Source organism: Gracilinanus agilis, chromosome 1 (genome assembly GCF_016433145.1).
Source record: "Gracilinanus agilis isolate LMUSP501 chromosome 1, AgileGrace, whole genome shotgun sequence".
NCBI lineage: Eukaryota > Metazoa > Chordata > Mammalia > Didelphimorphia > Didelphidae > Gracilinanus > Gracilinanus agilis.
The window spans coordinates 650,330,278-650,345,272 of record NC_058130.1 but is presented as its reverse complement, the minus strand read 5'-3'; the positions used below and the strand labels follow the sequence as shown (position 1 = coordinate 650,345,272).

General features: G+C 32.4%; 1 protein-coding gene across 1 annotated transcript in view; it reads right to left on the bottom strand.

Moving 5' to 3' along the window:
• Positions 1-4,012: 4,012 nt before the first annotated feature.
• Positions 4,013-14,995, bottom strand: part of EMC2 (ER membrane protein complex subunit 2) — a 64,411-nt gene continuing 53,428 nt past the window's right edge. The window contains exons 10-11 of the mRNA XM_044668783.1: positions 11,228-11,332; positions 4,013-4,395 (exon numbers count right to left, since the gene is read on the bottom strand). Of these exons, the coding sequence (XP_044524718.1) occupies positions 4,309-4,395; positions 11,228-11,332 (192 nt within the window). The 3' untranslated portion in view covers positions 4,013-4,308. The remainder of the gene's footprint in view (positions 4,396-11,227; positions 11,333-14,995) is intronic.

Here is a 14,995-nt window from a genome sequence, read left to right as displayed (position 1 = left end):
ATGCATTGCACTCTGTACTAGCAAAGAATTAGAAATGAAGTGTCCATCAAGTGGGGGAATAGCATAAAAAACTATAATTAAAGTAATGGAATATAATTAGGCAGTGATTAGCTCCTTAAGGACAGGGAATATCTTTTGCTTTTTAATTCTATCACCATCTGCCCAGCACAGTACCTTGCACATGGTAGACACTAACATTTATTGACTGATAGAAGGAAAAATTACCATAAGGAATTCAAAGAATCATGGAAAGATCTTTATTAACTGCTGTAGTGTAAAATAACTGAAAGAAGATATGTATAACTAAAATAATGTGAATAAGATCATTAAAAGGAAGTAATAGAAATCTAATGTAGATCCTGGATAACAGGTAATAGAACATGTCTCCTTCCTTACAACAAAGATAAGGATTTACCAAAACACAATGTGGTAAACATTTCTAAGATGTAAACACATATTCTAATATTTTCCCTTTATTTCCTTTGTTATAAGGAAAGAGTTTGGTGGAGGGGGAAAGGAAGGTGTGCAGAGGATTTTTTCTCTCAGAAACATTGCAATATAAAGACAAAGTACCAAAAAACATTTTTTAAACAAAGCTAGTATGTAAGATCATTATATTCACATATCATCATCATATTCCTGCATTATGACTTATTTTAGTTTAGCAAAGTCAGTCATTTAACTTTGTGGTTATACTACCACTTTCCACAGGAAACCAGGAGTGAAGCAAAGTGTGTCTCAAGTGGCAAGTTATTTCACTATCCACATTACACATAAAGTCATGGCTGAATAACTAGTGAGAAAATCAACGTCATCTTAAAAAGGAAAAAAAAAAGTTTACCAAAAAGAAAAGGCTTCTGGCTTCATGATCAGTAATAAAAATCACTGTCTTACTAAGTTTGGAGATGTGGATTTTAACTCTAGCTTTAATGTTTAGAAAACTTAGCTGTGTGCCTTTGGAATAGTTTGCACACACACATTTACAAGGTATTTAAAACTTACATTCATATAAAGTTTTCAAAAGTATATTCCTCACAACACTATCAAGAAATATATTATACTCTTCTGATTGATAAAGAAACTGAAGCTGACTTGCTCATCAAGGTGCCCATAGCTAGTATCAGGGCTGTGATTGCAATATAAATCTTCTTACTCCAAGTCAGGTATTGTTTTTTGTATCATACCCTTCTGCCTATTTCCAAGGCATTTACATCCTAAGGTTATTTAAGGAACCTGCAATATCACAGTGTAGCTAAAAACAACAGACTGGAATTTCAGAAAACTAGGTTCGAGGCTCTGTTTTACCTATGAGCTGCAATAAAATAATTGTCGGATTCAGTTTCCTCGCTTCTAAAATGAGGAGATTGGCTGTTGAATATGATGCTATAAAAAAGCATAAAGAATTAGGGGAGGAGGCAGCTGGGTAGCTCAGTGGATTGAGAGTCAGGCCTAGAGACCGGAGGTCCTAGGTTCAAATCCGGCCTCAGACACTTCCCAGCTGTGTGACCCTGTGCAAGTCACTTGACCCCCATTGCCCACCCTTACCACTCTTTCACCTAGGAGCCAATACACAGAAGTTAAGGGTTTAAAAACAAAACAAAACAAAAAAAAATTAGGGGAGTGCAAAATAAATTACCTGTAAGACCTATGGAAAATTAAAGAATATAAGACCAAACAAGACACAGAGAACATTACGAGATGTAATGAACATAACTGACTACATTAAATTAAAAAAGGTTTTGCACAAACAAAACCAATGTAACCAAGAAGAGAAGGCAAACAAAAAAACTGGGAAAAAATATTTTAAACCAGTGTTTTTGGCAAAAGTTGCATTTCTCAAATATATAAAGAAATGAGTAGAATTTATAAGAATACATAGTCAAAGGATATGACCAGGCATTTCTCAGATGAAGACTATCTTTAGTTATATGCTAAAAAAGCTTCAAGTCACTTTATTATTTAAAGAAATGAAAAATAATACATCTCTGAAGCACTACTTCACATCTATCAGACTGGCTAATATGACAAAAAAGGAAAATGACAAATATTAAAGGGGAATGTGGGAAAAATTGAAACACTAATACAATATTGGTGGAACTGTGACTGAAACAACCATTCTGGAGAACAATTTGGAACCATGCCCTTTAAGGTCACCAAACTGTGCATACTCTTTGACCAGCAACATCACTACTAGAACTGTATCCCAAAGAGATCAAAGACAAGGGAAAAGACCCTACTTGTACAAAAATATTTATAGCAGCTCTTTTGTAGGGGCAAAGAATTGGAAACTGAAGTGGTGTCCATCAATAGATGAATCACTTAACAAGTTTTAGTCTGTGATTATAAGGGAATACTATTGTGCCAAAAAAAAAAAAAAAATGATGAACAGATGATCACAAAAAAAACCTAGAAAGACTTATATAAAGTGATTGCAAAGTAAAGTGAACAGAACCAGAAGAATGTTATACACAGTAACAATAATGTACAGTGATTAACTGTGAATGATTTAACTATTATCAGTGATGCAAGTATCCAAGACAACATCAAGAGACTCATGAAGAAAAAGGCTCTCTACTGCCAAAGAAAGAAATGAGAGTCTGAATGCAGATTTAAACATACCATTCTTCACTTTATTTCCTTTATGAATTTTTCTCTAGTATAACCAATTTGTTTCTTCTTTCACAACATGGCAAACATGGAAATATATACTACATGATAGTACATATGTACAACCTACATCATATTATCTGCTTTTGGGGCAGGGGGGGAGAAAGGAGGGGAAGGAGGGAAAACATGGATTGCAAAATGTCAAAAAATGTTAATAAAATTATATCTACATGTAAAAAAAAAAAAAAGGAAAGCACAAAGGACTTGTAATCAGATGTAGGTTCAAATCTTGTCTCTGACATTTACTAACCATATTACCATGGACAACTCACTTCACTTCTCACTTTGCCTCTATAGTTTATTTATAAAAATAAAAGATAATGGTAACTGAACAACATTATTTTCCTACAAAGACAATTCTTATTAAGCTCTAAAACTTTTTAAGTAAGGGAGAAGGCTGGGCATAAGTGGCAAGGAAAGAACATGTAGAAAAGACAATACCAAAGATAAAGTGAGAGAATGTTTGAGGAGGTAAGTTCTTGGAGGGGATACATTTAAGACCCCCAATGCAGGAGTTGATCTTATAGCAAGAAGAGCTACCTCCTCCTTCAAGAATGGAGTAGAGACTGTGTGATCCTAGGTAAATCACTTAGGGCCAATTACCTAGCCCTCACCACTCTATTGCCTTGGAACTGATGTTAGACAGAAATTAAGTGTTTAAAAAAAAATGAAGCAGAGGGCTTGATGATCTTTCTATCTCCTTATTTGTCCTGGATATCAATTCCTTATTAGGAATTTCTGTACCACCCTTCCCAGTTCAGAAGGTATTCTCAGTAGAAATGACAAAAACCAAACAATAATCTCACAGTTCTATCTTTTCACTAGTAGCTGTTATCTTCATTTTCCTTTCTTTTCTCCAGATATGGTTTCAAAGACAAAACAACCAAAACAAGGTTTTTGTATCCTTGCATTTCCTTACTAACCTCAGTTCAGTGCTTGCTTATGTTCATGATAATATTCACAGAGGTTGCTTTGCATCCATCCTCTATCATTTGCCTTTGTTTTCATCCAGGGACATTATCCAGGAAGCCATCAATAATAAAGAATTCTGGGGACACCATGTTAATGCTTTCATTATAAAATTTTTCTGCCTACGTAATATCCCACTAAACTTTGTAGCTCTCTCAAGTAGGTCCTAGCACAGTTGTCTATATACCAGAGGCACTTAAGAAAAACATTTAGATTTAATAATCATACCAGTTTTATCACCAACTTATGACCAGAATTGTTCATCTCTATTTTAATTTATTCCTTGACTGTACAGTGGAAGTATTTGATAGACATCACTGATTGACATCAAAATGAGAAAGAATCCAGTTTTTATATACAAGTTTAAGAAATCATCTTGATTTCATTTAATAAGTTTATTTTCTACATCAGTTATGGCTTGAAAGCAGTTATTATACAGAGATGATATGATGAGTGATATGTAATTAATGAAGTCTTCTTAGATTTCTCTTCCTTAGAAACTTAAATTAGCTTTCTCAATCATCCTGCTTAGCAGCAAAGGACATTTTTAAATTTATACAAATGTCTCACTAATTGGACCTATATATAAATAGCACTGAGCACATAGTATATAAGTCACAGACCAATAATGATGATTGTGGAATTGTGAAATTAATGTGAGTTTTTAAAACCTTAAGACTGAGTGATCTGCAGTGTTTCCAACATGTCTTCTACTGCCTTCAGAGAGTATTTTGTTTCCTTCTTACTTCGCCCTGCAAACTAAAAGAAAATGCAATTAAATTCATTTTTAATATTTACCTGATGTCTCACAATGTATTCTAATACAATTTTAAAGGCTATAAATAACAAATTAAATGCCAATTTTTTTAAAGGAAGAAAGTAATACTTTTATCAGTTCTAGTGAGTTCAATGATGACCTCTGGGATGATGATTCATAGATATTTTATGTTCTATACTAGCTTTTTTCCCCTAGGCTCCAGGCCTGTGTCAATAACAATGGACTGAACACTTCAAACTAGTGTATTACACACATCTTCAACGCAATATGTACAAAATAGAATTCATCCCCCCCCCAAATTCACTCCTCTTCTAAATTTTTCCATTATTGTTGAGGGTCCCATGATATACGAAATCACCCAAACTCACAACTTCATCATCATCCTTGATTCTTTTCTCATTCCACATATTCAATTAGCTGCCAAATTTTATTTCTATCTCTACATTTCTTCTATAGATTCCTTCTTTCCACTTACACAGCCACCATCCTGGTTCAAATCATCCACCTCTCTCACCTGAACTACTGCAATAGCCTCCTAATTGATTAATTAGAAATAATCAAATTTCTTCCCACTCTAATCCATCTTCCCACTCAACAGCCAGAGTGATTTCCTAAACCACAACTTTGACCATCTTATTCCCCTAACTCAAATTCCAGTGCTCCTTGCTGCCACTAGGATCTAACATAAATGCCTCTTTTTAGCATGAAAAGCTTTTCAAATCTGGCTCTAACTTACCCCCTCAGCCTTCTAGAAGAAGGGAAAAAAGGAATAAACATGTATATGGAGCCTCCTACTATGTGCAAGATTTTGTGCTAAGTACTTTACAAATATTTTTCTTCACAACTACCTTTAGAAGGAAATGCTTCATTATCTCCATTTTACAGTTAAGAAAACAAGGCACATGGAGGTTAGTCAACTTTACCAGGGTCATACAGCTAGTAAGTGTTTAAAGCCAGAATTGAACTCATATCTTTCTGACACCTAACCCAACTCCACCTCAAGTAAGACAGCTCAGCCTTTTAAAAGAACCTCATACATAACAATACATCTCCTGTCTTAATGTCCTTATGCTGAGCTTTCCCTTAGTCAAGAATTCACTCCCTCCTCACTTCCACTGCTAAGAATGCTTAGCTTTCTTTAAGTTTTGCTCCAACATCATTTTCAGTATAAAATCCCCCTGATCCTTCCACCTTTACAATTTCTTTCTACTTTGTATAATCCCTTAGGTGTATGTTTGACTCCATGATATATTCCAAGCTTTTTCAAGACTTTCATTTTCGTATCCCAATAGCCCCTTGTACATAGTGGGCATTTAATAAATGCCTGTTGACTGACAGATAATAGAAATTATTTTAGCAAGAAGATTCTGAATATGTTTATCATTTTATTTCCAATACAGAACACAACTGGATTTAAAAGGCTATTTGTAATATGGTTATGTTATTATATTTATATTATAAAATAAAAATTTCTTTGCCAACTTCGGTCAGCTTCTTAACCTACCATAATTGTTTTATACAATGATTCATTTCAGCAAGAAAAATTTTAAATGAAATTGAAGAAGAATTTGAATATCTATTTCGGTCGGAACAGTAATTACCACCTACCACATTTATTTTAAAGTTTTTTTCACCCTGTGAAAAAGCTTAGAAAAAGTAAGGTATTCTAAAAATTCAAGTAATTATTACCATAACAATTAAGCAGCATGTAATTTAATTCTTGTTTGTTTTTAATACTTTTTGCCTTGTAGTTGTACCACATAAAAAAAATTACACTATATTTCTACCAAAAAGGTCCAGAATTTTCCAATGCAATACATATTCTTATATATAATGATGATATAAAAGATGTATTCCCAGTATATTTAATTAAAATTTATTTCAATGAAAGAACTAAATGCCTCCAAGTAACATCCTTATATATTTTGAAAACACAATAAAATTCAATACAATTCTGTAACCAATGTGGGGTGAGGGGTATGTGCTGACTACCCCATGCTGATTTCAAAATGAGTTTTTTAACTGGACTGACAATTCCCATCACTCGTCAGAATGATTTAGCACAGATTTATTGGCTAAGTTGATGCTTTCTGTCAGGAAAAATGAACTGAGTTTTAATACACCTGCTCTGCCCTTAACTTTTCCCTTCTGTTGAAATTGTCAACTAAAATTTGCTATAAGAAATACAATTTATTCTCTACTAAATGTTACCAAATAAACACTTAATAAATTTCCAAGTGAATGCTTTTTCTTCAAATATCAATGCTGTATGAAACAGCTAGTTCTTGATTTATGATGTGTTCTTTCTCTCTTGTAATTAACTTAATTTAGTAAACTTCTTATAACCTGTTTAGGAAGATTAAGTGATGAAGCACAGGTAATGTCACAGAGGCAATAGCTTTAGGAGGTAGTAACCTGTCTATGACCTCTCACATTACTTAACTTCAGGATTCCCTACTTCCTAAACCATTAGCTCTCTGATGTTAAATATCATTTGATATAAGAAAAAAGAAAGCTGAGAGAAAGATTTGGAAATAACACTAAAGGATGGAAATCATTTTGAAAAATAGAATTTTGAGTATATAGTTTAATTTCAACAGTATTTTATTATACAAAGTTATATTTTAAACTTGTGTTTTCACAACAGCTCTTTAAAATAAAAAGTCTCAGATTATGTAAGAAATATACTGCTTTCATTATTCTTACATTTACTAACTCATGAAGGGTTTTAGAGAACAGAAAACCTTTGATCCTACCTCTCCAAGTAAACAGGAACATTTTAATCAGATACTTTCTTGTCCAATTCTTTGAGAAAAAGTTTGATGAAGGGGGAAAATTGGATACTATACAGAAACATGTATTCCAAATAATTCCACAAACAAAAACAAAAATCTTCTGCAAAAACCGATTTTAGAATGAAATATTATGTTTCAATAAGAACATATATTAATGCTAAAGAACAAAATATTTTATTTTGAGATCCTAAATCAAAATATTAGTTATATTAAGTTGTGACTATTTCCTTACAATTCAACAAAAATACAATCAAGAATGAAAGTGTCAACATTACTGACATTCAACATAATTTAGAAGAAACAAACCTCTTTGTGTCAAAACAAATAAAAGGAAATTTCAAACTCTAAATCTATCACTTTGCATTTTGCCTGACAAGCAATTATTTTGTCTATTCCAAAATTAGATGGCAATTTAACTGATTAAACCGGAATACTATTTTTCCCCAAAATCATGATTTAATTTTCTATTTCCCAAATGGTATGTAATAGAATCACCTCTGCAATCATAAATAACATATGGATTGCCAACACTGAAGAATTTAACAGTGTACCAAAGAAGCAGTTATCTGGAAAATTACTGCAAGTAGGATTACATTAAAGTTTTTCATGAGCATTAATCAAACCTGCCTGCCAGTGCTGAAAATGCTTCAGCCACTGAACATGCTAAACCAATTATGAGAAAGAAGAATAAGAACTAATTGAAGAACAAGAACTGGCCATAATCCCTTTCATTATTAAGTGAAAAGGAAGAAAAGCAGTGCTTAAGAGTCTACTTTCTAGTTTACAAGTATTAAGAAAAATACTACTAAAAATAATTTACTTTATACTTGTGCTGACATAAGTACTCAGTCTACTTAAGAACATAACTATTCATTATATTACTGATTGAAAAATTATTTTATACAGTAAACATATATGCCTCAAGTCCCTGTGTTATGGATACTAAGAATTTTATAACATCTTCCTGTCTATTCAATAATTTCTCAATACCCCCCAACTAAGGTTAGAAATTCTTGGTTTGTCCCTTTAAAAAAAATAATAACACTGCTTGCTATAACTGTATCATTTTTAATTATCACACCACATAAAATGATCATACATATAAACAATAATCTAACATTGAACAATGCTTTAAAATTCATTAAGTGCTTCCTCCTCAATTCTTCCAATGAAGTAGGTAGTCTAATTATATATTAGCTTTACTTGGTTGTAAACTTTGAGGGGTACTTCTTTAAAATTTCTTCCTTTCTGTCAGTGGTGCACTCTCCTCATGCTCAAAATCAGTGATATTCAATTCCATTCTTTTAGAATCATCAGACTGGTTTTTCTCTCAAATTACATCAAACTGTTCATTCCCAATATTGTCATTTTCTTTCAAGCCTTGAAGCCATAAAGACTATATGATCATAAATATTTCCTCTTCAGCCTTTCTCCTTTGAATTAAGTAAAAACCAACAAATATTATGATTATCTACTTGGATATATGACCTTCACTACAAGGAAGATTAATATTCCTTAACTATTTCTTTGAACATGTCATTCCTCTCTTTAAGAACTTGTAATGGGGCCAGCTAAGGGCCCAGTGAATAGAGAGCCCGGCCTGGAAAAAGAAGATTCTGAATTCAAGTCAGGCATCAGATACTTCCTAGCTGTGTGACCCTGGGGCAAATCACTTAACCCCAACTGCCTAGCTTTTACTGCTCTTTTGCCTTGGACTCAATACTTAGTATTAATTCTAAGACAGATAGTAAAGGTTTATGAATGATAACAAAAATAGGACCTATAATATCTTCCCACTGCCTGCTGAATTTAAGATGCTCCATAACTTGGTCCCACTGTAAACATCCAACCTCTTGAGACTACAAAGTACACAATAGTATTCTTACACAAGCTCTACCTGTTAATATACAATTTAAGTCAATTCAATAATTAGGTCCTGAGGATAAAGAGTTTACAAGCTACTAAAAAAAGATGGGGAAGGAGGAAAATAAACATGTACAAATGTACATATAGACATGCTACATGTTAACAATAACAATCTCACATATGCTGTATGTATTGTTATAAATTAAAAAAATGTAAGCTACCTACTATAATTTAAGAACCATCAGACATCCTAAAAACCATGATTTTCTCAAAGTCTGAACTTGATATTTAAAGAATTCATAAATGAAAATTGCCCAAAATTATTTATTAGAACCAGATGTAAAAATGAAGATAGAATCTACTGATTACCTTCTCATAAAAACCCCAAAAGAATAAGTACTAGGAACCACATAGCCAAAATCCATCACTTTAATATTAAAGGAAAAAACAATGCTATAAGCATCTATAAATAAACATTTAAGTACAAGCACCCCAGTCGGGAGAACAAAAACATAGAAGCTTCTATTATAAGTTAAGAAGCAAGCCTGAGATACATTATTCAAAAAACCCAAAGATCGTGTCTTAGAACCAAGAATAATTTACTTGCAAAGCTTGAATATAATCCTACATAGGAGAAAATGAATTTTTAACAAAATAGAGGTTTTTTAAGCATTCTTGATGAAAAGACAAGAATTGAATATGAACTCAAAAATGCACAAACAAGGACACAAAACTGAGAAAAACATATTTACTTGAGCAACTGGAAAGAGCTATATATGGATGAAGTACTAAAATTCTAATAGGTAAAAAAAAGTAATTGTCTTTTTAGAATCTTAACTTCAAAGGGTACTGGGAAAGTTTAGTAAGAAAAATAGAAATATGGAAGTCCTGGGTTTAAATCCAACCTCAGACACTTCCTAGTTGCATGACCCTGGGGCAAATCACTTAACAACCCCACGCCACACTGCCTAACCTTTACATTTTTCTTCCTTGCACCAAAACACACTTTTGATTCTAAGGCAGAAGGTATGAGTTTATGTTTTTATGTACATATAAAATAGAGTTTTATTCCAACAACCCTGAGCGGTGAGTACTATTATTTTCCCTATTTTAGAAGTGAGCAGCCATAAATTAAGTGACTTGCTCAGGTCACAAAGCCAGTATCTGAGTTGGATCTGGGCCACTTAACACTAAATAATAGCTAGCAAGTATATATTCACTTTTAAGATTTGCAAAGCATTTTTCATCACATTTATTCATTTGATCCTCAAACACATTTTTTAAGCTGATCATTATGTGGATTTTTAAAAACTATGCTTAAAAAAGGTTTCATTTTCCTTTAATTTCTTAAAAGAGTTGAGGAAGATGTTGGAAGAAAAAGGAGAGGAATGGCAACAGTAATGCTCCAAAATGAGGACAATTGAAATATATTTTTAAATGCATAAAAGAGAAAAGGAAGTCCAGAAGAAAGCATTAAGAAGCAGTTTTGAAAGTAACATGCATGATCTATTATATTGTACTTCCTTTAAAAAGCAAACAATATGAAATAGATTAATGGTTACACATAAATCATCTTTTTGGATCATGTTATATGAATAGAAATGTACATTTCTGAGGTTCCAAATAAAATGTGATAAAATTATGAAAATCATTTTTAAAAATAGAGTCCAGATCTATTTTCTGAACTTTCAATTTATGGTAGCTTCCTGATATTGATATTTTAAATTTGATAAATATATACAGAAATATAACACTAAAAAGTTGTTTTTAGGTTAAGTTGTGTTTTTCTCAGTAATTCACATTATAATTTCAGGTATTCTCTTAACTTCTGACTAAACATTTAACTGATAAGGGTTAACATGTTAACTTAAAGTTCATCTATTATAATCGTTCTGAAAAATACACAATTGGATATTGCTATTTATTTTAATTGAAGTGGGGCATTCATATGACAGGTATAGGAAATTCACATATTAATATTTTTGTACATATTAAGTGACTATACTTCCAAAAGCAGCCTCCTAATACGAACAACTGATTTTGAAAATCAAACCTACTCATTGTACAGTTTACATAAGTAGACTGAACTTAAAGAAACATAATATATTAATGGAATTCATTGATAATATAAAATTACATTTTATATACTAACCTGATATGCTCTGTTTATTTGACTAGCTGCCCAACTGGCATATTTCATATTGTCCTTTTTCACTTTTGCACTTGCTTTTGGATTTGAAGCAATATGACTTGCAGACTATAAACAGAAAAGAAAAGAAATCAAGCTCACATTCCTTTTTCTAGCCCAGAAAATGATGAAAAACACAAATAAGTCATGATTGTGATATCAACTATATATCAATACTAATAAAAAACAATGATTTTATAATACATTATACAATATAGCAGATATAGTCTATAATTTAAAAGGCTATGAACATCACAAAGTCTAATGGGCATAAGAGTGAAAATGTAATTCTAAATATAACACAGAGAAAAAGAAGAGAAAAAAGAAAAGTAGCTATTTAAAACTATTACATAATAACTAGAAGACCTGCCCCCCAAACACAATTGAATCCTACATAGAGGATTTAAGGAACATCAGTGATTGACAAAAATTTTATAAGAAAACATGGAGTAAATAGGATCTGAGATTGGAGAGATTAGAGACCTACTTTACTCTTAATATGAATTTCCTATAACATTTTATGGTAAAAACTACAAGTTACTTAAAGCCTGGAATAAATCTCTGTTTTATTCCTTCCAATCAGAAGCAATAATTATTTCTAATGTAACCATTTTTAGGACTATTAATATCTTTCTCATCTGCCAGTTTCATATTTCTTTAAAGTCTTTTAGACATTCCAGTCTTCATAATCAATTTTTAAACATTCAAAATAAGTATCAAACTTTATGTCAATTCTTTCCAGATTATAGGTTTCTTTCTACTCCATCTGGACAAAAATCAATTGTTTCAACTATATTATTACCAAAATAATCTTTATCTTCTTTGTTTTCTACTAAGGGACATTATTGTCTTTTTTTTCAAGTTTATGTTTACCTTCTACATTAGTTTCATAAACTTAAAGGTGGGGAAGACTTCAGGGATTATCTAGCCTCTGAGTTCAGCTGATTCTTTTGTTTTCTAGTGCTTTCTCTCATCTATGCTTTTAAGCACAAATTTCTTACACCTGGATTGTTCTTCCCATTTTCTCTCTCTGACCATCTTTGCCTTTTAAAAATCCATATATTCTTCAAGACTTGGTTTGAACACAATTCTCTCGCATGCTTTTGCCTAAACTCCTCAGATACATAACTTTTCTTTGACTCTCAAATTTCACTTTTGTGCAATATGATTGGAATCATTTTATATTTATTTCCCTGTCGGCATATATTTATGTTATATCCTTTTCTCTCCCCTCCCCAACTCTGTATTGCTCCTATACAGTACAGTACTTTGGTGATAATAGGTATTATTTTCTAGCTCTATAAGTTTGATTGGTATGACATTGAATAAGCAGATTAGTGTAGGTAGAATTGTCATTTTTATTATATATGCTCAGTCTATCCGTAATGAATATTTCTCCAATTGTTTAAATCTTACTTTATTTGTGTGAAGTCTTTTGAAATTAAGTTCATATAGTTCTTGGCTTTGTCTTGGCAGGTAGACTCCTAAATATTTTATATCCTCTACTGTTAAATTAAATGGAATTTCTTTTTTGAGTCTTGCTGCTGGACTTAGTTGGTAATATGTAGAAATGCTAATAATTTATGTGGGTTTATTTTGTGTCCTCCAACTTTGCTATAGTTATTATTTCAACTAATTTTTTAGTTGACTTACTCAGATTCTCAAATTATATCAATCATATCAAGTGCAAAAGGGTGATAGTTTTGTTTCTTCATTGTCTATTCTATCTCCTTCAATTTCTTTTTCTTTTGTTTTTGCCAGAAGTAGCAGTTATGGTACAATATTGAATAATAGTGGTGATAATAGGCACTCTTGTTTTATCTCTGATCTTATTGGGAAGGGGTCCAACTTGTCCCCACTTCAGAATGTGTTTGCTGATTTTTTTTTTAATTTTAAACCCTTAACTTCTGTGTATTGACCTATAGGTGGAAGAGTGGTAGGGGTAGGCAATGGGGGTCAAGTGACTTGCCCAGGGTCACACAGCTGGGAAGTGTCTGAGGCCGGATTTGAACCTAGGACCTCCCGTCTCTAGGCCTGGCTCTCAATCCACTGAGCTACCCAGCTGCCCTGCTGATGGTTTTAATAGATACTATTTTATCATTTTAAGGAAAGCTCCATTTATTCTTATGCTTTTTTTGGATATTAAGTGTTTAACATAACTTCAAAAACTATCCCTCTCCTTCAAACTTGTCCCACTCCTTCAATCCCTGCATCCAATCAATGACCAAGTTTTGTTAGCCCTAACTTCACAATATCTCTTGCATCTCTACTCTTCTCTCCATTCACAAGGTCAACAAACTAGTTCAGGCCCTCATTACCTCTTACATACCTAGACTAATGAAATAGCCTAATTATTCTACTGCCCACTATCCTATCTTTCCAATTAATTTTCCATATGGCTGCCATTATTCTTAAAGCATAGATCTAATTATTTAGATCAACTGTTAAAAGAATCTTAAGAGGCTCCACTGACTATATGACAAAATGAAACCACAGAATCACCCAATATAAGCTTTGGAAGGATATTCAGTGGTCATCTAGCTTAATCTATATTAAAAAAAAAAAGTCATGTTACCTTAACGTATCAGAAAAGTGGTCATCCATCCTCTGCTTTAAAACTTCTAATGAGGATACACTACCTCCAGAAGCAGGTCATTACACTTCTGGACAACTTTTCCTGACAGCCTAAATTTGACTCTCTGAAACATTTATCAATTACTTTTGTTTCTGCCTTCTAGACAGATAATGAAATATTTGAAGATAGCTAACATATTTCTCCTGAGTCTCTTCTTCTTCAAGATAAACAGTCCCAGTTCCTTCAACCAATCTCCACATGGCATACATTTCAGATTTTAGGTCCTTCACCATCCCAGTTATTTCTAAACTGTATAATCTAGAACTAAATACAATACTGTATACAGGTATGTTTTGATCAATGTAGAGTACAGCAGGACTATAATCTCCTTGTTCCTGGAAGATGTACCTCTACTCCTGAAGGCCAAAATCATTTTAATTTTTTCTGACTGCCTTTATCACACTGACTCCATTTACTTATTTAACCTGTAGTGCAATAAAACTCCCATGGTTTCCACAATAAGTGTACTCGATTATCTCAATCCTGAGTTTGAAATATTACATTTAACCCTATTGAATTTCATATTATTGGATTCGGTCCAATGCTCTACCCTGTCTAATAGCTGGATTCTGCATCCTGTGTGTTGGCTATCCTTTTCAGTTTTGTTTCATCTGCTAATTTGATGGGCATGTCCTCCATATTTTTACCCATATCACTGATATAATTGTTAAATAATACAGAGTCAAGCATAAATCCTTGGGCACTCCCCAGGAGACTTCCTGTCATGCTGGCATTAAACCATTAATAACTGCTCTTTAAATTCAATCATTAAACAACCTTTGAATCCATCTAATTATATATTCACATTTCTCTATCTTATCCACAAGAGTATTAGAAGTTACTTAAGCAAATGCTTTACTAAAAATTTAGGCAAACTATATCTAAATCATTCTCTTAATCTGATGGATTATTAATTATCAACAAAAGAAAATAAGGTTACCCAGGCCTGACCTGTTCTTGATTTAAACCTTCAATATAATTTTTAGTCAATTTTTGCTTTACTAATCTCAATTCATTCTTACCACTGCTAAGTATCATTAGTAATCTAGACCCTATTTTTATAGGACCATATTCATATTCATCATATTCATCCCCTG